The 23,825-nt window shown below is 44.2% G+C and overlaps 1 protein-coding gene across 9 annotated transcripts in view; it reads left to right on the top strand.

The window, feature by feature from the left end:
* The window catches only part of arfgef1 (ADP-ribosylation factor guanine nucleotide-exchange factor 1 (brefeldin A-inhibited)), a 280,401-nt gene that overhangs the window by 69,480 nt on the left and 187,096 nt on the right, over positions 1 to 23,825 (top strand). For all 9 annotated transcript variants that reach the window (XR_005462112.1, XM_038809540.1, XM_038809538.1 and 6 more), the window contains exons 3-4: positions 5,043 to 5,199; positions 10,217 to 10,363. Coding sequence is in view for 8 of the 9 variants with exons in the window: in XM_038809540.1 (XP_038665468.1) it covers positions 5,043 to 5,199; positions 10,217 to 10,363 (304 nt within the window). In the remaining variant the exon portion in view is untranslated. The remainder of the gene's footprint in view (positions 1 to 5,042; positions 5,200 to 10,216; positions 10,364 to 23,825) is intronic.

Below are 23,825 nucleotides of genomic sequence, written 5' to 3'. Positions count from 1 at the left end.
TCTGAAAGTGAAATTATGCCCACATATATATGTTCAAGAAATACCATCTTCGGGAAGCGGATAGGAAGGAACAAGTGTGACAGGTGGTAGAAGTAGTGGAAGAGTGAGATAGGAGAAGAGGTCGATAGTTCACCCTTCTGTGGTGCGACTAACAAATATTGACATCCGAAGACAATTGGCGACCATGTTTGCCTATTTAGAAGAACCGCCAAAAGATCTAATAAAGATACTGGAAAAATATGGGCATATTTGTTGGGACACATTTGTAGGGGCACGTTAACTTATAATGAAGTAGACAAAGGAAACTCCAAATGAATAAACAACATCTGCATCGACTGAACCCACAGAAACTGGCTCAGTTAGAGGTGGAAATCCAGTGCATGTTGGATATGTTGCAGAAAAAAGCAAAAACGGTGTGGTCCACTGAACGCCAACTAGAGTTTGGGAGATTGAGGGCCATGTTAGTGGGCAAATCAGTGCTGACTGCCTCAGACGAATGCCAACGTCCTTGGGGTGGGGCAGTGCTACTACAAGACGATGAAACAGGAATAGAGAGGCCAGTGGGATATTTTTCAAAAAATTCAAGTTTCTGCCAAAGAAAGTATTCCACCATTGAAAAAGAAGCCGGAGCATTGCTACTAGCTTTTCAGTCCTTTGACGTATATGGTCCGGCATGACAGTAAACAAAGCTTTGTTTATACGGACCATAATCCGCTTGCATTATAGAAAGGTTTGAGAATGGAATGCAAGATTATTCCGTTGGACTTTATTATTATTAAAACAGTTCAATGTTTAAATTATGTGATAGTGGATGCTTTGCTGCGGATTTAAGGGCTGATTAGATACCAATATGCAAACTGATGAGGGGGTGGTTGTAGGGGGGGGGGGGGGGGGGGAGGAGGACCTATAAAATGAGGAAGGATGAATGGATGCATGTTTGTGATTTAAATCTTGCAAACCTCATAAGGAAACATTCATGCCTTGACATTTCATTCCTTTTAGGGAGGAGGTATGTTGGGGCCCAGCCTGTTGTCGCCTTATTTCCCATTTCTTTTACTTTGTCGTTATTGTTTTTGATCCACGGATATTTAATGGACATATACCTTAAAGCCGAGTAGAGGAAGTGAGGAACTCAAAAGTAGCAAAATAGTATCCTGTGCTATGAAGATTTCATTTTTAACAGAAGAACCCAGACTTTCTGGCACCTGAGAGATCGGAGAGATTCGGTCAATTGGTTGGCTGGTAGCCAATGGATTGCCTACGGCCTGAATCCTGCCAGCAACAGACTGATTGGATTTAGCAAGGCAGGTGTTTTCAGAGGATCCAGGAAGAGATGGTTAGCATCAATGCTTCACAGCTCCAGGGTCCCAGGTTCGATTCCCGGCTGGGTCACTGTCTGTGCGGAGTCTGCACGTCCTCCCCGTGTGTGCGTGGGTTTCCTCCGGGTGCTCCGGTTTCCTCCCACAGTCCAAAGATGTGCGGGTTAGGTGGATTGGCCAGGCTAAATTGCCCTTAGTGTCCTAAATAATATAAGGTTAATGGGGGTTGTTGGGTTACTGGTATAGGGTGCATACGTGGGCTTGAGTAGGGTGATCATTGCTCGGCACAACATCGAGGGCCGAAGGGCCTGTTCTGTGCTGTGCTGTTCTAATTCTAATTCTAAAGACGGTCCCGGACGCTGAGAGAAGAAGCTGTGAGTTGCTCTCTCCAAAAATGCTTCCTGCCTGCTGTTACTGAATCCACAGAGAACATAGAACAGTACAGCACAGAACGGGCCCTTCTGCCCTCGATGAAAAGTCTTGAGATTCTGGTGAATCTACAGTGAAACCATTGCAGACTGAATGCAAAGAGCTCATCCAACTGGAAGACATCCATCTGAAACAGAGACTTTTATCCTTCCACTTTTTGTCTTTTTTTTGACACCCCTCTCTTCCCCTCTCTGTTTGACTGCCTTGTATGTGTAGATGTGAGTTAAAAAGGGGGGTTAGGAATTGTTTGTTGCCTATTTAATTATAGTTATTGTTATTAAGAAAAATTAATTGTTTAAATTTACAAACCTGGTAACTGTAGTTATTGGGCAGCCAAGGACTAAAGATCTCGGGTATTTTCAAAGAATTAATAGTTAATTTCAATGGTGTTGCGGCTCCAGCCTCAAGTGGCGCCAGAATTGACTGCACTATCCCAGGGTGTTGTAACAATATATCCCACTGCCCCTTCAGCTCCCTCTACTCTTATAAGACTGTTCTGAAAGCCAACCTTTTTGACCATGTTTTAGTTTCCCTCTTTTATTCTTACCTTTTTACCATTGTTTCCCAGAAGCGATGGATGCTTCTTTATGTTAAAGACACAAAGGGAATGCAGTTTTTATGGTAATGGTCAGCTGAATGTAGAGAACTCTGCTCATTGGAAGTGGGGAAAACTGACGTGTACTTTTTAAGTAGCTGATTTCAAAAGCTTTTTTCACATTATGGGAGCCAGTGTCCTTTAACCGCTCTGCAACATTTGCACAATTACATTTGGTTTGCACAGCCTGATGGCAGATTTGTACACATGATTTTACTTTGATGTATAACTCTGCTATTAGATTTTGGAAAATTCACTCAACAGCAGGAACTGGTGATTGGATGCCAGGTTTTTGGAATTGGAATGAAAACAATGCAATAGTATAAACAAAGTGGTATTGAGAACAACATAGAAGCAGGCTGCCCATCTGCACTTTCGACTGAAGATGTTAAATAGTGTCAAGAACAGTAAAGAGGGTAGCAAATAACCTAGGCTGAAAAGTAGTTTCTTGTGTATTTGAGAAATACGTAAGGTGCAGATAAAACTCCTTAGTGCCAGACAAAGTTTGATGCATCATTGTAGGTGAAATTTCATCAGAGAGACACAGGCTGTATCCAATTAAGTGCCTTTGCTGTGATTGAGAGAAACACCTTACGAACCTGCTGCTGTTGAACTTAAAATGGTGGTACACGAAAGTAAAAACTGAAATTTACCCAGCTGAAGCAATTTATTCAGATACTATGACTTGAGATGTAGACAGACTAAAACTAATATAATATGGATCACAGTTTTAGTAATCTTTTATGATAGAATGGATCAAACCCAGAAGAAGGCTGTTTGGCTCATCATGCATTTTTTTTTTGCTTCAAATATTTATCCAATATCCTTTTGAAAGATATTCGTCTAGATTTTGTGGTCAGTGGTTACCTAGCAGCAGTTGATCTTGACTTTTGAGGAAAGCTGCCTATGGAGCTGTCCATTCTGGATGTTCGTTTCATTCTGGCACTAGCTATTGAGGATCTCTGATATCCAGTAACATTGTGGTTCTCAAGCAGGCTAAGCACTCAATCACATTGAAAAATTCTCACAGACAGCAAAGCAAGAAGTAACCAGCAAGATTTATTATTCACTGTTTATAATTTTACAGAAAGGAAAATAAAGATTTGTACATAACATGGGATTAAGGTAGAGGTGAAATATTTTTCTTTTAAAGTTTGTTTTTTATTTTTTAAATCTATGGATTTTTTGTCACTGAATAGTTAAAATTTGACCGTGTGCAAATATGAAATTAACGTTTTGGAGCCAGAAAGGTAGTTCAGCCATGATTATGACTTAATAAGCATAGAAATTCAGTTGTACCTCATTCAATAAAACTTAAAAGTTTAAAGGGTTTTTACAGTGATCAGAATAGTGTGAATTCAGTGGTATTTAACTGATTTCTATCTGTGAGGACTTCAATGTACCCTGTTGGAATCATTGACACCAATTTCTGGATTCTTTGTGTGTGTGTGTATATATATATTTATATATATGCGGACATCCAGGCCCAAATCGAATCTGCACCCACTATCCTTCCAGGCATTGCATCCCAGATCATAACATCTCTCTGTGTAATTTCCTTTTCCCTCATATTAAATCTGGCTCTTTTACCAGTCACTTTAAATCTCTCCAGTCATGAGAAATAGTTTTTCCTTTTATACTCTGAAAACCCATTATGATTTTCAGCACCTCTATGTAATCTCCCTTTTAAGCTTTTCTGTTCCAAATAAGACGATCACAGTTTCTAATGTCTTTCCATGTAACTGAAGTACTTCATCCCCGGTGCCTTCTAATTAATCTTCTTTGTACTCTTAATGTTTTGATAGTGTTCCTAAAGCGTGATGCTCAGAGTTGACCACAGTACTGCTAGGCCCGAACCAATACTTTGCAATATTGTAACATAACCTCTCTGTTGTTGTACCTTCTATTTATAAAGGCAATGATCCTATAAGCATTTCTAATGGCCTTCACAACTTGTTCTGTCAAGTTCAAAGATTTATGCCCATACATCCTCTGGTTTCTCTTTCCAGCACCCTCTTCAATATTGTATCTTAATTTATATTGCATCTCCTCAGTCTTCCTTCAAAATTAATCACTTTTAGACCACCATAACATTGAGGACATGCCTATTGACCATTCAGTGCTAGGCTTTAAGTGAGAAATATTATGAACATTTAATGCATCAAACATGTAATTGTAATTCTCTTCCTAATTGTTATTTTTCAGATGAATCCATTAAATTGCTCTGCAAAAGTAGTTGCATCTATCATTTCCATTGCTGTGTATTTTAATGTTTTAATTCAAGTTTCCAGATGCTGAATGCTGTTTTTGATGTCATGATATTTGATTAATTGTCCTCTTTCAAGCGTTTATTTACGTTCCCATTTTAGTAAAAGCTAAAATAAATTGTATCACAGTGTCCATTAGGATAATTCCAATAGGCTTTATGTTGCAACTTAGTTTTCACCCTTTCAGTTTGTTGTATTTTCTTTGTTTCTGCAGAGGAAATTTTAGTAAAAGTAAGCCTGGAAGGAAAGCCAGATGTACAGTAAAAGCTTTTGAGACCACCAGATTTTTGAAGTAACTTGTTAATTTTTTTTTTGGAAAGCTGTAATGTAATTAAGTATTTTGGGCACGAATAAACAATATATTGTGATAATCTTTGCTGTCATTTCTTAAAAACAAATGTTGTATATGAATAACACTTGTGTTTTATTCAGTCCTCCCCATGCAGAAGCTAAGGCTGTTTCTGGGACCTTGCCGCCAGTCAAATCCAAGGCAAACTTTATTGAAGCAGACAAGTATTTTCTCCCTTTTGAGTTGGCATGCCAGTCGAAATGTCCCCGTATAGTCAGCACATCACTTGACTGTTTACAGGTTTGTAACACCCCATCTGTGTCTGAAATGTAAATAAGTTCATTTTTTTTACATGTGATTTATAAGGAGACTGTGTAAGTATTGTCTTTTGAAATTGAGCTTTTGTTCAATGCAGTTTAAATTGCATTGTAAACATTTAAAGAAGTGTGGCTCGTTTGACTCCCTTTCAGTGTTGTCTACTAGAAATCGCTGACTAGCCACAAGTGCTAATTTTAGTTTAAAAAATGCTTGAGTACAATACAGGTAAATGTAGTCATGTATATTTCCTCGCAAAACATTATTACCCCTCAATGCAAACCTTCTTCATCTCTTTCTCTGAACCGGAATTTAGAATTTTAGCATAAATTTGTTTCACAGTGAATATTTATGCAGCTTGGGTTTTGTCCAGTTGCTGCAAGTGTGTAACTTTAACTTTAGCTGAAAGTTTGCAGACGATGTTGACTTGCATAGCAAGATATGCCACTCACTCCCCCTGCCACTCGCTCCCCCGACACCCGCTCCCCCGCTGCCCGCTCCCCCGCCGCCCTGCCCCGCTCTGCCGCCCTGCCCCGCTCTGCCGCCCTGCCCCGCTCTGCCGCCCTGCCCCGCTCTGCCGCCCTGCCCCGCTCTGCCGCCCTGCCCCGCTCTGCCGCCCTGCCCCGCTCTGCCGCCCTGCCCCGCTCTGCCGCCCTGCCCCGCTCTGCCGCCCTGCCCCGCCCTGCCGCCCTGCCCCGCTCTGCCGCCCTGCCCCGCTCTGCCCCGCCCTGCCCCGCTCTGCCCCGCTCTGCCGCCCTGCCCCCGCTCTGCCGCCCTGCCCCGCTCTGCCGCCCTGCCCCGCTCTGCCGCCCTGCCCCGCCCTGCCCCGCCCTGCCCCGCCCTGCCCCGCTCTGCCCCGCCCTGCCCCGCTCTGCCGCCCTGCCCCGCTCTGCCGCCCTGCCCCGCTCTGCCGCCCTGCCCCGCTCTGCCGCCCTGCCCCGCTCTGCCGCCCTGCCCCGCTCTGCCGCCCTGCCCCGCTCTACCGCCCTGCCACTCTCTGTCTCTCTCTCTCTCCCACTACCCCCCTGCCACATTAGTTTAAACCCTCCCTAACAGCACTAGCAAACACTCCCCCGAGGTTATTGGTTCCAGTCCTGCTCTGGTGGAGACTGTCCGATTTGTACTGGTCTCACCTCTCCCTGAACCGGTTCCAATGTCCCAGGAATTGGAATCCAACCCTCTTGCACCATCTTTCAAGCCACGTATTCATCTTATCTATCCTGACATTCCTACACTGGCTGGTATGTGGCACTGGTAGCAATCCAGAGATTACTACCTCACTTTTTAGTTTAACTCCTAACTCCCTAAATTCAGCTTGTTGGACCTCATCGCATTTTTATACCTATATTGTTGATGCCTATATGCACCACGATAGCTGGCTGTTCAGCTTCCCCCTGCAGAATGTCTTGCAGCCACTCCAAGATATCCCCCCTGCTGCCGCGCGCTCTCCCCCCTGCTGCCGCGAGCTCACCCCCCTGCTGCCGCGCGCTCTCCCCCCTGCTGCCGCGCGCTCTCCCCCCTGCTGCCGCGCGCTCTCCCCCCTGCTGCCGCGCGCTCTCCCCCCTGCTGCCGCGCGCTCTCCCCCCTGCTGCCGCGCGCTCTCCCCCCTGCTGCCGCGCGCTCTCCCCCCTGCTGCCGCGCGCTCTCCCCCCTGCTGCCGCGCGCTCTCTCCCCTGCTGCCGCGCGCTCTCCCCTCTGCTGGCGCGCGCTCTCCCCTCTGCTGGCGCGCGCTCTCCCCTCTGCTGCCGCGCGCCCTCCCCTCTGCTGCCGCGCGCCCTCCCCTCTGCTGCCGCGCGCCCTCCCCTCTGCTGCCGCGTGTGTATATATATATATATATATATATATATATGTATGTATGTGTGTGTGTGTGTGTATATATATATATATATATATGTATATGTATATAGATGTGTATATATGTAGATAGATGTGTATATATGTAGATAGATGTGTATATATGTAGATAGATGTGTATATATGTATACAGTATAGATGTGTATATCTGTGTATATAGATGTGTATATATATAGATGTGTATATATATAGATGTGTATATATATGTGTATATATAGATGTGTGTATATGTGTATATATAGATGTGTATAATATGTGTATAGATGTGTATATATAGGTGTATATATAGATGTGTGTATATATAGGTGTGTGTATATAGGTGTATATATATATGTGTATACATAGATGTATAGTATGTATATATGTGTGTATATATTATGTGTAGTATATATATTGTTATGGTACCGGATCAGACCCTAATTTATGTTCGGAAACCCAACGAGACTCCAACAATTTTCAATTTGTAAAACTGTGAGGAAAGGATACTTCACTTCAGGAGTGATTCTACTGGCGAATAGGGATTTTTTATCTTAAAACAAATTTTATTGTTAACACAGGATTAAACATATTCACATCACAGAAAAAATTCACAATTAAACAAGTCTGAAAATAAACGGAAACTTTTTTTTCAACAAACAATTTTAATGAGGTATTTTTGGCATTACAAACAACAACGGTATAAAAACAGTGTACAACGACCCCTGCACCCCCACCCCAGCTGACTATTAATTCTCCACAAAGAAGTCGATGAATGGTTGCCACCTCCGGGCGAACCCGAACACTGACCCTCTCGAGGCGAACTTAATCTTCTCCAGGCCGAGAGAGCTAGCCATGTCGGTTAATAGGCCTCCGACTTCGGACTTTGAGTCCCTCCAAGCTAGCAGTATCCGTCTCCGGGGCACCAAGGAGGCAAAGGCCAGAACATCTGCCTCTTTCTCCTCCTGGAATCCCGGACCTTCCGACACCCCGAAAATCGCCACCTCCGGACTCATTGCCACCCCTGTTTTCAATACTCTGGAGATGTCCCACCCTTTTAGGCACAGCCTGGAATTCCTACTGTGCTTGTCGGACTAAAAAAATCCTACAGCTGAACTGCTTGCTACAGACCTGACTCCTTCCGTTGATTACAACATGTCTATCCCACTCAGAGGTCCCATGACTAGCTTAGCTAAGTCTAAACACAATCCCTTTAATTATCTACATCCCAGGAAATATTATAAAATCCACAATGTTCCATTAACCCCATATAGGTCAACAAATACATGGTTGGAATGAATCATTTTCATTTTTACAATACTTAACCTTAGCCTTAGCAGACTCTCAGACTGGCTACCTTAACCCAGATTATTTAATAACATTACTGCAATAGATATACATATATCTTAACCCAGGTTTTTAATAACAATACTGCATCAAATATACATAATACAACCTATATAAAAATGTCCCATATTCATCACAATACACGCACATAAAATCCGAACATAAATTAGGGTCTGATCCGGTATTTCTGTTGTTGATTTAGGATACAACTTAGATAACTATTTAGAATTTCAGCATTGCCTGCACATAAACTATACTTTGAAGTCTTTGACCTATACCCTACCACATTAGGCTATTGAGTTGGATGATCGTGATGAATTGCGGAGCAGGCTCGAAGGGTCAAAAGGCCTCCTGCTCCTATTTTCTATCTATCTATGTATTATAATGCTTAAGTGAATATATGTTTCTTGCCACTTAGTTATAGAAAAACATCATATTGGAGAATCAATGCATTATGCCCTGCAGTGGTGATTGGATACATGTCCTTTCATGTGCTCCACTAAATACTACTTAAATGTTGTGAGGGTTCCCACCTCTACCACCCTTTCAGGCAGTGAGTTCCAGATTCCAACCACCCTCTGGGTGAAAATGTTTTTCCTCACATCTCTCTAAACCTCCTGCCCCTTGCCTTAAATCCCCCTTGGCCTTTGGTTATTGACCCCATCAGTTCTGCACTGTACTAACTTCCCAATCTCCGTGATGCCACTGAGAGACACAGGAGTCTTTTTCATTGGGAGGGAAGAAAAAATAGATGGAAAGGTGTTTCCGAGTATTTTTTGCTGTTAGGTTGGGAATGGTATTCAGATCAGATCAGACCCAATCTCGACAAGTTGTACTTTAAAATACAGAAATAAATGGTTCCCTATTATTGCATATCACACAGTCCACAGCATTACCGTTCCAATGGGCTGCTTGCTTTTTACTCTCCTAGCAAGATAACTTCTGATTCCAGAGCTACCTCTCACTGAGGGTTACACTATAGATTTTTTCATCTAGCTCCAATCTAGGCAGACCTTCCAGCTTCCTTGAACTCCTCATGAACTCCTGATCTTCAATCTGAACTTGTGTTTCCACCTACGTTCTGTGCAGTGAATGGTAGAGTCAGCATTTTCTCTGCTTAAGGTGCACACCTGCCTGGCTCTTCTCTGCTTCTGAGTTGGTTATCAAATACCCAAGCCAAAACTGCATCAGCTGTCTGTGATATTCCTGGGTTCAAAGAAAAGCCTGTAACTTAATCCCAAAATTGCCACCTTTCCCATGGGGATGGGCAACATGTCATTTTTGCATAGGTTATCCTTGATCGGAACATCCTTTCAGTTGATGAGTAAATGGATAATTTATAATATAACTGTTTATAACTTAGTATCAATAACACCTCTTTGGGAAACTCCGAGTCCACTCATTGTAGACATGGAAACTTCAGCCATTGTCCCCAAGTATGAATACTTTGTATCTCCCTTTCAATAAAACAACGAGTCTTCAAATGCTCTCTAACCATTCAGGCTTACTGCCAGCCAGACTCCCAATGCAAGCTTAATCTACCCTATAATTGAAGCTACAACCCCAAAATATAGTCATCTTATCAACCAAAAGATATGATCTTAAAACATAACCGTAAACCGTACAGTTGAAATGGCAATTTTCTAACTCACAGTGCTAATCTGAGATCAGCTGCATGATTGCAACAGCTAGGGATAGTTTTTATAGATTAATGTGTTATAAATTTGTTCAAGTCTGTATGATGGTGAAAATGACAAAATTGTAATATGTGATTTTGACTGCTTTTTGATCCAATGTTAACTTGTCTCTGCCTTCTTTTGTGTAGAAATTAATTGCCTATGGGCATCTCACTGGTAATGCTCCAGACAGTACAACACCTGGCAAGAAATTAATTGATAGAATCATAGAGACAATATGTGGTTGTTTTCAAGGCCCACAAACTGACGAAGGTGTTCAGTTGCAGATAATTAAGGTAATATTTAATAGTTGAACTATCCAGTGACCATGGGATATTTGGAAAGATTGTTATGAATGTTTTCTATGCACTGATACAGAGTTCTGCATATGTGCTTTAATTTGTAATTTCTTTGGATACCATTTAGAAAACCCATTTACAAAATTAAATGGAGTATTTATATCAAAGGTGCCCAAAAGATCGATTGTGACTGCCTGGGAACTAGTTTCTGGTTGACCACACACTTTCTGCACTCGATCAACACTCGATGCGATCAACACTCGATGCTTGCGTGATGTGCGCTTTCTGTACACTCACATTATGGAGCTGATGCATATGTGGCATGCCCTTTCTGCGTACTGCACGTGGACAGAGATGTCACATCCGTGAAACTGGTACATGAATTATGTGCGCTTTCTGCATAAATGCACTTTCAAATTTGAGAGGATTATGAAATGTGAAATAATAGTTAAGAACCAGATCCACACTTCGGGTGATGATAATGTGTTGAGTGGACGCACATCAGGTGGCTCTCCTCCAGGCCAGAACCAAATAGGCATTTTAGGCTAATTTTGCCTGAAGATTCAAAGGCAACTTAACCTCAACTGAGAAAAGAAAAGATTCAAACCAGAATGCCAGTGAATGGGGGCTCAAGGGGCTGAAGGGATGGCAGAAGTAGTGGAAAAGGCCACGAGCAGCAGGCGGATGAGCCGGCGGATCCGATGGATTCCTGGCAGACTTCTCTGAAAAATTCGCAGCAGCCCTGACCCCACACCTATGGGCCAAATGTGCAGATTCTTCAGCGAGAGGCACCATGCCTCCAACGCTAACAGAGGTCACAATCGCGCTGATACCCAAAAAAGACAAAGACCCAATGGAATGCGGATCATATAAACTAATTTTGCTCAATGTAGACGCACAGATACTCGTGAAGGTCCTAGCTAAGAGACTGGAGAACACAGAGAACCAGACGGCCGTTGTCAAGGATAGACAGTTAACTGCGAACATGAGGCGGCTGCTGAATGTCATAATGACCCAATCTGGATAGTGAACACCAGAGGTGATCATCTCCCTGGATGCAGAAAAGGCCTTCGACAGAATCTAATGAAATGAAATGAAAATCTCTTAGTGTCACGAGTAGACTTCAATGACGTTACTGTGAAAAGCCCCTAGTCGCTACATTCCGGCGCCTGCCCGGGGAGGCTGGTACGGGAATCGAACCGTGCTGCTGGCCTGCTTGGTCTGCTTTAAAAGCCAGCAATTTAGCCGAGTGGGCTAAACCAGTACTTCATTGAGGGACTGGAGCAGTTTAGGCTAGGGATGGGGTTAACCTCATGGGTGAAACTCCTGTACAATAACCCAAGGCGGACCAACACCACCAGCTCTGAATATTTCCAGTTGCACGGAGGCACAAGGCAGGGATGCCCACTGTCCCCGCTCTAGTTCGCCTTGGCAATCAACCCCCTGGTGATCGTTCTGCGAGACTCGAAAGGCTGGAAGTGCATCCAAAGAGGAGGCAGAGAGCGCAGAGTTTTGCTCTATGCGGATCATAGAGTCATAGAATCAACAGTGCAGAAGGAGGCCACCCAGCCCACTGAGCCGCATCGGTCCTTGGAAAGAGCACTCAAGCCCATGTCTCCACCCTATCCCTGCACTCAGTAACCCCACTTAACCGTTTGGACACAAAGGGGCAACTTAACATGGCCAGTCCACCTAACCTACACATCATTGGACTATGGGAGGAAACCGGAGCGTCCGGAGGAAACCCACTCAGACACAGGGAGAAAGTGCAAACTCCACACAGTCAACTGAGGCCAGAATTTAACCCGGGTCCCTCGAGCTGTAACCTGGGACCTCGGTGCCGTGAGGCAACAGGGCTAACCCAAAAGCTCCTTAGTTTTTTAAACCTCTGTGGCCTCCAAGCTTTAATCATGCAAACACTAATACACCAAAGGTTTATCATCACTATACAGCAAATTAGTGAAAGTAATATATAATTTGACCCACACAGGTTAAATATATTAGACATTGCTGAAAAATGCAGGCAGCATTTAGCTGGTTTAGCTCACTTGGCTAAATCGCTGGCTTTTAAAGCAGGCCAGCAGCACGGTTCGATTCCCGTACCAGCCTCCCCGGACAGGCGCCGGAATGTGGCGACTAGGGGCTTTTCACAGTAACTTCGTTGAAGTCTACTCGTGACAATAAGCGATTTTCATTTCATTTCAACTACTTTACAAATCCTGCTTTTAGATTTATACAACTGTATCCCTCCCTCTTTAAAACCTCCTGATCCCAAGTATTTATATATGAAAATATTTCTCCATCATCTGAGCAACTAATACTTGTTTAAGGCTCTTGAATGATTTGTTTCAAATGTTCCTCACTCCCTCGACAAACCTGCCTTTTATTCACAGTTATTCACCTAATTATAACATTTTCTGCGCCTCTCCACCAACAAATCTCAAGTGAATTTTAATGGAAACTTGCCCTCTCTGGACCTAGTACAAGGACAATCTCTTCAGTAACAATCTGATGAAATTCTGCAATTGAACAACATCCGTTAAACATCCTGATTGTACTAGGAATTACACTGCAAACCCATTTAAGAAAGTCAGGCTAGTATTATGGCTCAATTATGCATGCTAGAACGTACACATATTCTTACATAGGACACTGTCCTTTGCAGACAAGGAACATGTGCACACTTTACACCTTCGTCATCTACACCAAAAGTTTAGGGAACAGTCAGTCCCTGGTTTATTCCCGGAACAATGCCATGACCAATCAGAGTCAACCTGCCCTGTTTGAATTTGAACAAAGGTGGGCAGCTAACTACCCTCTGCTGCAGTCTCTATGACAATGGCTCCAATCACAGTCCACTTGCCCACCAATCAGTACTCGGTTCATGGAGCATAAATTGTTGTTCCCCTGTTGCAGTTTGGTAATTCTTGAGCTAATCTGATGAGTGCAAGACCAAAAGCTTAGATAGCATGCCCTTTTCTCCAGCAATACTCAAGTTTTGTTCTACTAAATGATTATTCCTTTGTTTCTTTTTTTTAACATTACCGTATTGTTTTTTTTAATAAACATTTTATTGAGGTATTTTTTGGTATTATAACAACACAATAAACAATGTACATGAAACTAAAAAACATAGTGCAAAACCCATCTCCCTCCCTTACAGGTCCCACCTTTATTAACCCCCTACTCTAAGCTAAACTAACCCCCCCCCCCCCTTCTGCTGACTATTAATTTTCCACGAAGAATTTGCCGAACTGTTGCCATCTCTGGGCGAAGCCTAAAAATGACCCCCTCAAGGCGAACTTGATTTCTCCAAACAGAGAAAGCTAGCCATGTCCGATAGCCAGGTCTCTGACTTCGGGGCTTTGAGTCCCTCCAAGCTAATAGTATCCATTTCCGGGCTACCAGGATAGCAAAGGCCAGAATGTCTGCCTCTTTCTCCTCCTGGATTCCCGGGTCTTCCGACACCCTGAAAATCGCCACCTCTGGACTCAGTGCCACCTTTGTTTTTAGCACAGTGGGCATGACATCTGCAAGCCCCTGCCAAAATCCCTCTGCTCCCACATGTCTCCTCCATTGCCCACAGACTCTCGGGGCCGCAACCACTATGGGGGTTGGTAGAGTACCTTGCCGGCGGGAACGGCAGAGGTGCAGTTACCAACGCCCCCAAAGTTGGTGCCCTTGCATGAAGCCGCCTCCATACGCTCCCATTCCGACCCCTCGCCCACCACCCACTTCCTGATCATGGCTATATTCGCCGCCCAGTAATAGTTACTAAAATTTGGCAGTGCCAGCCCGCCCTCTCCCCGACTCTGCTCAAGCATTACCTTCCTTACCCGTAGGGTCTTGCCTGCCCAAACAAAGCCAGTGATCACTTTGTTGACCCGTTTAAAAAAGGACTGCGGAACAAAGAGGGGGAGACATTGAAACACGAACAGGAATCTCGGGAGGACCGTCATCTTCACCGTCTGCACCCTCCCAGCTAATGACAACGGGAGCACGCCCCACCTCTGAAAATCATCCTTCATTTGGTCTACTAGCCGGGCCAGATTTAACTTACGCAGCCGGTCCCATTCCTGCGCCACTTGCATGCCTAGGTACCTAAAGCTAGTAGCTACTAATCTACTAATCTAAACGGCAGCTCCCCAGTCGCCTCTCCTGTTCCCTCGCTTGGATCGCAAACATCTTACTTTTCCCCATATTTAGCTTACACCCCGAAAACCGGCCAAATTCCCCTAGAATCCTCACTATTTCTTCCATCCCCTCTAATGGGTCCAATACATACAGAAGCAAGTTGTCTGCATAGAGCGAGACTCTGTGCTCCACAACCCCCCCCCCCCCCCCCCCCCCCCCCACCCCACACTTCCAGTTCCCTGAGGCTCTCCGAGCAATTGCCAACGGCTCAATAGCTAACGCGAACACCAGTGGGGAGAGGGGAAACCCTGTCTTGTCCCCCAGTGCAGTCTAAAATAGTCCGATGTTGTCCTATTCGTCCGTACGCTTGCCACAGGAGCCTGATACAGCAACTTGACCCAGTCAATAAAGCCCCGCCCAAATCCGAACCGTCCCAGTACCTCCCATAGATAATCCCATTCTACCCGATCAAAAGCCTTTTCTGCATCCATTGTGACCACTACCCCCACCTCCCTACCTTCCGGGGGCATCATGATCACATTTAACAGCCTTCTTACTTTGGCCACCAGCAGCCTGCCCTTAACAAACCCCGTCTGGTCCTCCCCAATAATGTCCGGAAGACAATCCTCAATCCTGGAGGACAAAATGTTGGCCAGCAGTTTGGCGTCCACATTCAACAGGGATATCGGCCTGTTGGACCTACACAGCTCCGGTCCTTGTCCCGCTTCAGAATCAGCGAAATCGTGGCCTGTGACATCGTCGGGGGAAGCACCCCTCTTTCCCTTCCCTTGTTGAACATCCTCATCACCACCGGCCCTAATATCCCAGAGAACTTTTTATAAAACTCCACTGGGTACCTGTCCAGCCCCGGGGCTTTACCTGCCTGCATGGCCTTCAGACCCTCCACTATCTCTTCCAACCTGATCGGGGCCCCCAGCCCTTCTACCAGCTCCCTGTGCACTTTTGGGAAATTCAGCCCCCCCAAGAAGTGCCTCATTCCCTCCGGCCCCGTAGCCTGTACGGCCTACTGTAGAAATCCCCAACGCCTTATTCACCCCTGCTGAATCTCCAACCAGGTTCCCATCTCCATCATTTACTTTCCCTATCTCTCTGGCTGCCTCCCTCTTTCTAAGCTGCTGTGAGAGCATTCTACTGGCCTTCCCTCCATACTCCTAGATCGCCCCCCCCCCTCGCCTTTCTCAGCTACCCCACCGCACTCCCTGTGGTTAAGAAGCCGAACTCCGCCTGTAGCTGCTGCCGTTCCCTTAAAAGCCCTGCCTCTGGGGTCTCCACATACCTCCTATCGATCTGTAGTATCTCCTGAACCAGTCTGTCCATCTCAGCCCTGTCTACCTTCTCCCTGTGGCCCCGTATCGAGATCAGCTCCTCTCTAACCACCGCCTTCAGTGCTTCGCAGACCCCCGCTGCTGAAATTTCCCCCTTGTCGTTGACCTGCAGGTAGTTCTGAATATATTTCCTCAGCCGCTCGCACACCCCATCGTCAGCCAAAAGTTCCACATCTAACCTCCAGTGCGGGCGCTGGTTACTGTCTTTACTAACCTGCAGGTCAACCCAGTCCGGAGCATGGTCTGAGATTGTGATTGCCGAGTACCCTGTGTCCACCACCGCTGCTAGTAAGGCCCTGCTCAAAATGAAGAAATCGATCCGGGAGTACACTTTATGCACGTGCGAGTAGAAGGAGAACTCCTTCACCCTCGGCTGCCCAAATCTCCATGGATCCACCCCCCCATCTGCTCCATGAACCCTTTTAGTTCCTTTGCCATTGCTGGCACCCTGCCCGTTTTCGAGCTTGACTGGTCCAGGCCAGGGTCAATAACTGTGAAGTCCCCTCCCATGACCAACCTGTGCGAATCCAGGTCCAGTATCTTCCCCAGCATCCTCTTTATAAACTCCACATCATCCCAATTTGGCGCATACACATTTACTAATACCACCTGCACACCCTCCAGTTTCTCACTGACCATAATGTACCGACCTCCCACATCCGAAACTATTCTACCCGCCTCAAACACCACCAGCTTATTGATCAGGATCGCAACCCCTCTAGTCTTTGAATCCAGTCCCAAGTGAAAGACCTAAGACTGACCCAGCCTTTCCTCAATCTAATCTGGTCCGTTACTTTAAGGTGCATCTCCTGCAACATTACCACGTCCGCCTTCAGTCCCCTAAGATGCGCGAACACACGTGCCCTCTTGACCGGCCCATTTAACCCTCAAACATTCCAGGTGATCAGCCTAGTTGGAGGGCTCATTGCCGCCGCCCCCCCCCCCCCCCCCCCCCCCCCCCCCCCCCCCCCCAGTAACAACACTCTGTAACCCAACCCCTTTGATAAACCAAACATATGCACACCCCCCACTGAGTTTCCGTGAGCTAGCCCGCCCAGCTAGCTTGGTGGCCCCCATCCCTGGCGCCGGATAGTCTCCCGCCAATTGTTCCCCCCCCCTGCTCATACAAACATACTCCAACGTCAAACAATCCCCACACAATTGCCCGACAGAAAAACGCCAAGATCTAAACAAGCATACCTCCATCCCCCAAAGTGCAAATGAAAACCTTAACTCACTCAGCTCTGCCACTGGTCCCAAATCAATACAGAAGGCATTACAAACAGCTTCCACAAAACGAGAAACTTTTGTTTTAAAGAACAGAGAAACAAACAGAAAAAAAAACATGAACGCTGCAGCCAGGTTCAAAAGTTCTCAATCCACCACCAGTCCTTTCCTTTTCATGAAGTCCAGCGCGTCCTCAGGCGACTCAAAATAAAAGTGCTGTTCCTCGTACATGACCTAGAGACGGGCCGGGTACAACAGTCCGAACTTCAACTTTTTCTTAAAAAGGATTGACCTAATCTGGTTGAAGCCTGCTCTTCTCCTGGCCACCTCCACACTCGGGTCTTGGTAGACTCGCAGGATACTATTGTCCCACTTACAGCTCCGTGTCTGCTTGGCCCACTGTAGAATGCGTTCCTTATCCAAGTACTTGTGGAATCTCACCACCATTGCCCTTGGCAAAATCTAAACAAGCACACCTCCATCCCCCAACAGTGCAAATGAAAACCTTAACTCGCTCAGCTCTGCCACTGGTTCCAAATCAACACAGAAGGCATTACAAACAGCTTCCACAAAATGAAAAATTAGAAACTTTTTTTTTTTAAAGGACAGAGAAACCAAAAGAAAAAAATACATGCAGCAAAGTTCAAAAGTTCTCAGTCCACCACCAGTCCTTTCCTTTTCACGAAGTCCAGCGCATCCTTGGGCGACTCGAAATAAAAGCGCTGTTCCTCGTAACATTACATTATTGTTAACGGTTAGGAACATGACAAAATAGGAATGGGAGTAGACTTTTTAAGCCCTTGAGCCTGTTCCGCCATTCAGTGGTATCATTGCTGATCTGCATCCTAAATCCACAGGCCCATCCTTTGTCCCATATCCCTTAATATCTTTGGTTAACAAAAATTCATTAATCTCTCTCCCCACGCTTAGTCTTGGCAATCAACAGAAGTAGTTTCCTTCCATCTACCCTTTCTATTCCCTTTAACATCTTGAACATTTTGTTTCGATCACCTCTTAACTTTCTAAATTTCAGGAATACTGCCTTGGTTTGTGTGATCTTTCCTTGTAAGTTAACTCTTGGAATCCAGATATCATTCTGATAAATCTACACTGTACTTCCTCCAAGGTCAGTACAAGGGTGGCATGTTAGCACGGTGGTTAGCATTGTTGCTTCACAGCCAGATGGACGTGGGTTCGATTCCCGGCTTGGATCACTGTCTATGCAGAATCTGCATGTTCTCTCCGTGTCTGCATGGGTTTCCTCCAGGTGCTCCAGTTTCCTCCCACAGTCCAAAGATGTGCAGGTTAGGTCGATTGGCCATTCTAAATTGCCCTTGGTGTCGAAAAAGGTTAGGTGGGGTTACTGGGTTGCGGGGAAAGGGTTGAGGTGTGGGCTTAAGTGGGGTGCTCGTTCCAAGGTCCGGTGCAGGTTCAACGGGCAGAATGGCCTCCTTCTGCGCTGTAAATTCTATGATCCTTCCTAAGGCGTGGTGCCCAATACTGCTTGCAGTTCTACACGTGTGGCCTTTCCAGGATCTTGTATAGCGAAAACATAACTTGCACCCTTTTGTATTCTATTAATCTCGATACAAAGACTACTGCCATAATGACGCTGTGCATTCATTCAGCCGTGGTAATTTTATGTTCCTGTCTCCACAGCTTATAATGACATCTATCATTGGCAAATTTGGATACGTGGTTTTCTGTCCCATCATCTCAGTCTTTAATAAATGTGGTGAACAGTTGAGGATCCTTCACCAATCTTTGGGTGATGTCACTAGTCATATTCTGCCAATTAGAATACTGACCCATTCAACTTCATGTGCTTTAATTTTAACTAACATTTTCTTCTGGAAGTCTATAGAAATAACATGCACAGACGTTTCCCTGTCTTTTACTTCCTTGGTTTCCTTCTGCCACCTTTCTTATGTAGTCGAGTGACATGAATCAAGCGAACATTGGAAGATTATAATTAGGGCAACTGCAGTATTGCCATCTACTTCCTTTAAAACCCTTAGATAGAAGAGATCAGATCTTGTCACTTTGTCCTTTCATAATGCCATTATTTTCTTCTTCCTTTGTATTTTGCTTACATTATTTTTTGTGGATCTCTGACCCTGATTCAATATTAATTTACTGAGGATATCTAACATGCTGACTGCTTTCTCTACTATAACTGCTACTGCAAATGTCTGCTGTTTCCTGATTTTCATTGGCTGTATCATTTTTATCAGTTTTTACACGGCCTATATTGCATTCTCTTTTTCCTAATAAAATTGTGTTGATTTTGAGATCCCTCAGAAGATTTTTTCAACATTCCCTTTTTTATAGCTCTTTATCTGTTTGTCACCGTTTGCTGTTCTTTGTATCTTTCCCATTTACCAGGATTTGGGCTTTATTTTTTCATTTCCTATTCTTTTATCTTTGAGTCTGATGTTGTCTCCTACCTGCTTAGTTGCCTGTGGCAATTTTTTTTTTCCCTCTTGGGGTAATACTGGTTGGGTATAACACTACGTTCTGTTTGAGCATCTCCTACTGCTTCATTCGTTTATTTCATGCATTTACATTGTGTACATTGTGTAGCCCTATTATGTATTTTCATTTTATCTTTTTTTCCATGTACTAAATGATCTGTTTGAGCTGCTTTCAGAAAAATACTTTTCACTGTACCTCGGTAATAAACAAATTCAAATCCCTTCTTGGTTCTCAGACATAGTGAGAAAAATATCCCGGATACATTCAAGAAAGCCACAATCTTACTGATGTGCTAGTCTGCTTATCCCAACCTACATGAAAGTTAAAATTTCCCATTGAAACCACTCTGCTTTTGCCACATGGTTGTCTACTCCCTGCATTTATACAGTCTACCACTTCACAACTGTTACAGGGGGCCTGTGCACAATTCACTACATTTTTGATGCTTTTCTATTTCCTAATTCTACCCATCGAGTCTCTGCTGCCAGTTTACCTCTTTTGATCCTCTCATCATTTCAAGTTATGTCATTCCTAATCACTGAAGGCGACTCCTCGCCCTCTACTATTTGACATATCTTTCCTGTAGACCTTACAACCTGGTATATTCGGTTCCCAGTATTGTCTATCTTGCAGCGACCTCTCAGTAATGGTTGCCATGTTGTGCTCTTCAAATTGAATTTGCACTGCAATTTACTCACTTTCATCTTTATATTCCATGTATTTTTATAAAGAATGTTTACCTGAGCCACACATCCTAGCCTGTGCTTCTGCTCTAATGTTATACTTAAATATTTCTTATTTCCTCTACCTGGTTTAATTGCTTATTCTAGTTTTCCCTTTAACTGCAGTGCCGAAGACACAATTTCTGGTCATCCACTCTCTTACAATGTTCCCTCTAGACCAGGGGTGGGCAAACTTTTCCGTGCAAGGGCCACATTCAGAAATTCACAATTTTAAAGGGCCACATAGTATATTAAGTAAAATAATTAATATTTAAAATAGCCAAAATAAAAGGTTTTTAAAGAAAATAAAAGCAATTAATTTTTATTAATTAATATTTTAAAGTAGAAACTTTACATGAAACACATTTATTTGAAAAACAAAGTAACTCAGTTTAAAGAAAAAAAAAGCAATTAATTTTTATTAATTAATATTTTAAAGTAGAAACTTCACATGAAACACATTTATTTGAAAAACAAAGTAACTCGGTAAGTAACAGAACAATGTCAATGAGAATGATGCATCTGACTGCAGTCATTTACCAGTTTGTTAAAATCAGGTGTCAAGTTGCTTGTGCTGATCCTTAACACTGACTGAAGATTTGGGTCTGTGAGAAGTGATCTGTTCTTTGACTTGTTAACTTTCATTATAGAGAAAGTCTGCTCACAAATGTAAGTTGATGCAAACAACACAAACATCTTTCTTGCAAATTTTTTAAGATTTTGAAACTTTTCTGAATGCAGAGATGCATAAAACTCGACCAGTGGTTTACTTTCAAACATCCTGGGGTAGATGAGCGGGGCTGTCTTATTGGTGGGTATAGTTGGGTGCGACCAATAGGACGGTCGTAGTAGTCCCGGTTGTAACCAATTAGCGTGCGGCATATACCTCAGCGCTTCCCCCGGCGGCATCCTGCCTTTAGCCCTCTTTTTCTCTACTTTGCAAAAATGGCGCTTCACCCGGTTATGATTCTGGGCGCCTCATATGACTTGATCTTGGGCTGCATAAAGACCTTTGGCGGGCCGCATGCGACCCGCGGGCCGTAGTTTGCCCACCCCTGCCCTAGACGAAGCAGCAACCCATAGGTTCTCTCACAGACACAGCACAAGTTGGTCCCTTGTACGTTACTGTGCCTGTTTGGCTGTACAAAATATCTAAGGGCCCTTCACTGAAATGAAAAACTCACTAGAAACAAAAACGATTGCTCTCTTCCCTTTTGTTTATTTTTGAACTGATATTTTCACCTAAACCCTCTTCCCCAACCCACCTTCCCACACTTAATAATTTAAAGTCCTTGTTCATGTCCTATTTATCCTGTTTGCTTGGACACAGTCTCTGATTGATTCAATTGGAGCCTATCCAGTGATCTAATTCCTTCCTGTCAGTTGTCCCATGAACAGGAAACTGCTCATTGTCACACTGCTCTTTCAGACACATGTTAATCTGTCACAATGTTGATTAGTGGATTGGAAAATAATCCAGAGATTATAGCCCTTGAAGTTTTTCTGTTTAATTAGCTGCTAATTCCTGGTATTCTCCTAATAGGGCCCCTTGCCTCCTCTTCCTCATGTTCTTCGTTCTAAAGTGGATAACAATGGCTGGATCCTCCTCTTGCCTCTCCAATACACTTTCAAGTCAGCTCAAGATGTTTCTCACCCTGCTTCTTGGAAGGCAACACTTAACTGTCACACTAACCCTATTCTGAACCTGTACACGCTGTGACAAAAGGCCGCATGAAACTATTCAGATAACGCCCCCCACCCCACCCGCACCAACTTTTTGAGCCCCTCCAACTCACACTTCAGTTCAATAGCGCTAATGGGTGGGGGGTGGGGGGGGGGGGGGGGGGGGGGAAGGAAGGAAAGAGTATTGTTTACAAACTTCTACTGCGATCCAGACACAAACCTGCTTTCCATATCTGAGCCTAGATACTTTATTTATATTTAACTTTGTTTTGAGTTTTTACTTTTCCTATTCGCTAACCCGTTCTAAACACTGGATTAAAAATACGTTAATATTTATTGTCTTAAGCGTAGGTGAACCAATCTAACCAAATGAACTCTTATTTACACTGCACTCTTAGAGTGACTACAGTTACATTGTTATTGGCAATGAAAGACAGGAAGAAAAAAGTATTTGAACAATTGAATTGGCTTGTTTGTACTAGCTGCTGCTTCTTGCATGCCTAATTTATAAGAAGTATTGAGAAAATTTGCTCATTGCTGATTGGAAACTACACTAATTAGAATTTTTAAATATAGCTTTGCATCTAGTAGTAGGATCTTTGAGCCAGTTTACATACATAAATCATCAATGCTGAGCATTTACGTCGATCAATATGTCCTTTGGAGATTGGTCACCTTAAATCCCAGTTTGATGTCTTTGAAAGGTGTGATGTGATGAAGGTATGACACGATTATTATTTGCCAAATGCCCAACTTTCAATTCTGTATTTGTGGACCTGCTGCAAAGGCATTGCATACAGGATAACACCTTTATTAATTTAATATGTCTCACCTGCATACAAATATGATTGTGATTCCTTAAATCAGTGGACAATTCATGCTAGAAATGCAAAGACAAGTTGACAAAAATTAGAATAATAACTTGTGCAACTTTTATAATTCTAATGTCATAATGTTTCTTTTTATATTAGAACCATAAAATTCCTACAGTGCAGAAAGAGACCATTTGGCCCATCTAGTCTGCACCAACCCTCTGAAAGAGCACCTATTCCCTTAACCCTACCTAATCATCTTTGGACACTAAGGGGCAATTTAGCATGGCCAATCCACCTACCCTGCACATCTTTGGACTGTGAGAGGAAACCAGAGCATCCGGAGGGAAACCCACGCAGACACTAGTGAAAATGCAAACTCCACACAGTCATCCAAGGCCGGAATTGAACCGGGGTCCCTGGTGCTGTGAGGCAGCAGTGCTAGCCACCGTGCACCCGCATTATTGAACCTCATCAGAAAAACTGGCTACGATCAGGTCTTGGAACAGGTTGGTGAACGGCTTCCACATCTCATGGAAGCCCTCTTCAAATCCCCAATGGCAAATTTTATAGTTTCCAGTTCGCCCGGTCGGACAGCGAGTCTGCAGCTTTGGGTGGTACTGCTGATCACCAACCAAGCAGGTTTCTTCGGAGGGCTATTAGGGAGGCAATGGCTAGAGCTTCAGCTCTCCTCTCCATAAAGAGTTCCGGCTATTCCGAGACTGTACCACCTCCAAGAGTCGCACATACAGGTCCCCACAATTCCCCCTCTCGAGGTCGCCCACATCCAACAGTTCCTAAACTAGCGAATATTCTTGTATCTGGGGGCACGTCGTTATTTCCCTGCGGGTGAAGTTTCTGACCTGTATGTGTCTCAGTTTGTTTCCTTTTGATGTTTGCTGTCGTCTGTGTTAATGTCTCTAACCGTCAAGTGTCCCCTCGTCCTGTCTCCACCTTTTGAATGTGGCGTCCATTGTTGTTGTTATAGATGGAAGCCAGAGTGGACATTTTAGTTAGGCCGAAGTCTCCAGCCGCCTTTCTGCCTTTGTCAGTGCCGCAT

This window comes from Scyliorhinus canicula, chromosome 10 (assembly GCF_902713615.1).
Source record: "Scyliorhinus canicula chromosome 10, sScyCan1.1, whole genome shotgun sequence".
Lineage (NCBI taxonomy): Eukaryota > Metazoa > Chordata > Chondrichthyes > Carcharhiniformes > Scyliorhinidae > Scyliorhinus > Scyliorhinus canicula.
This window is presented reverse-complemented; position numbering and strand designations above follow the sequence as displayed.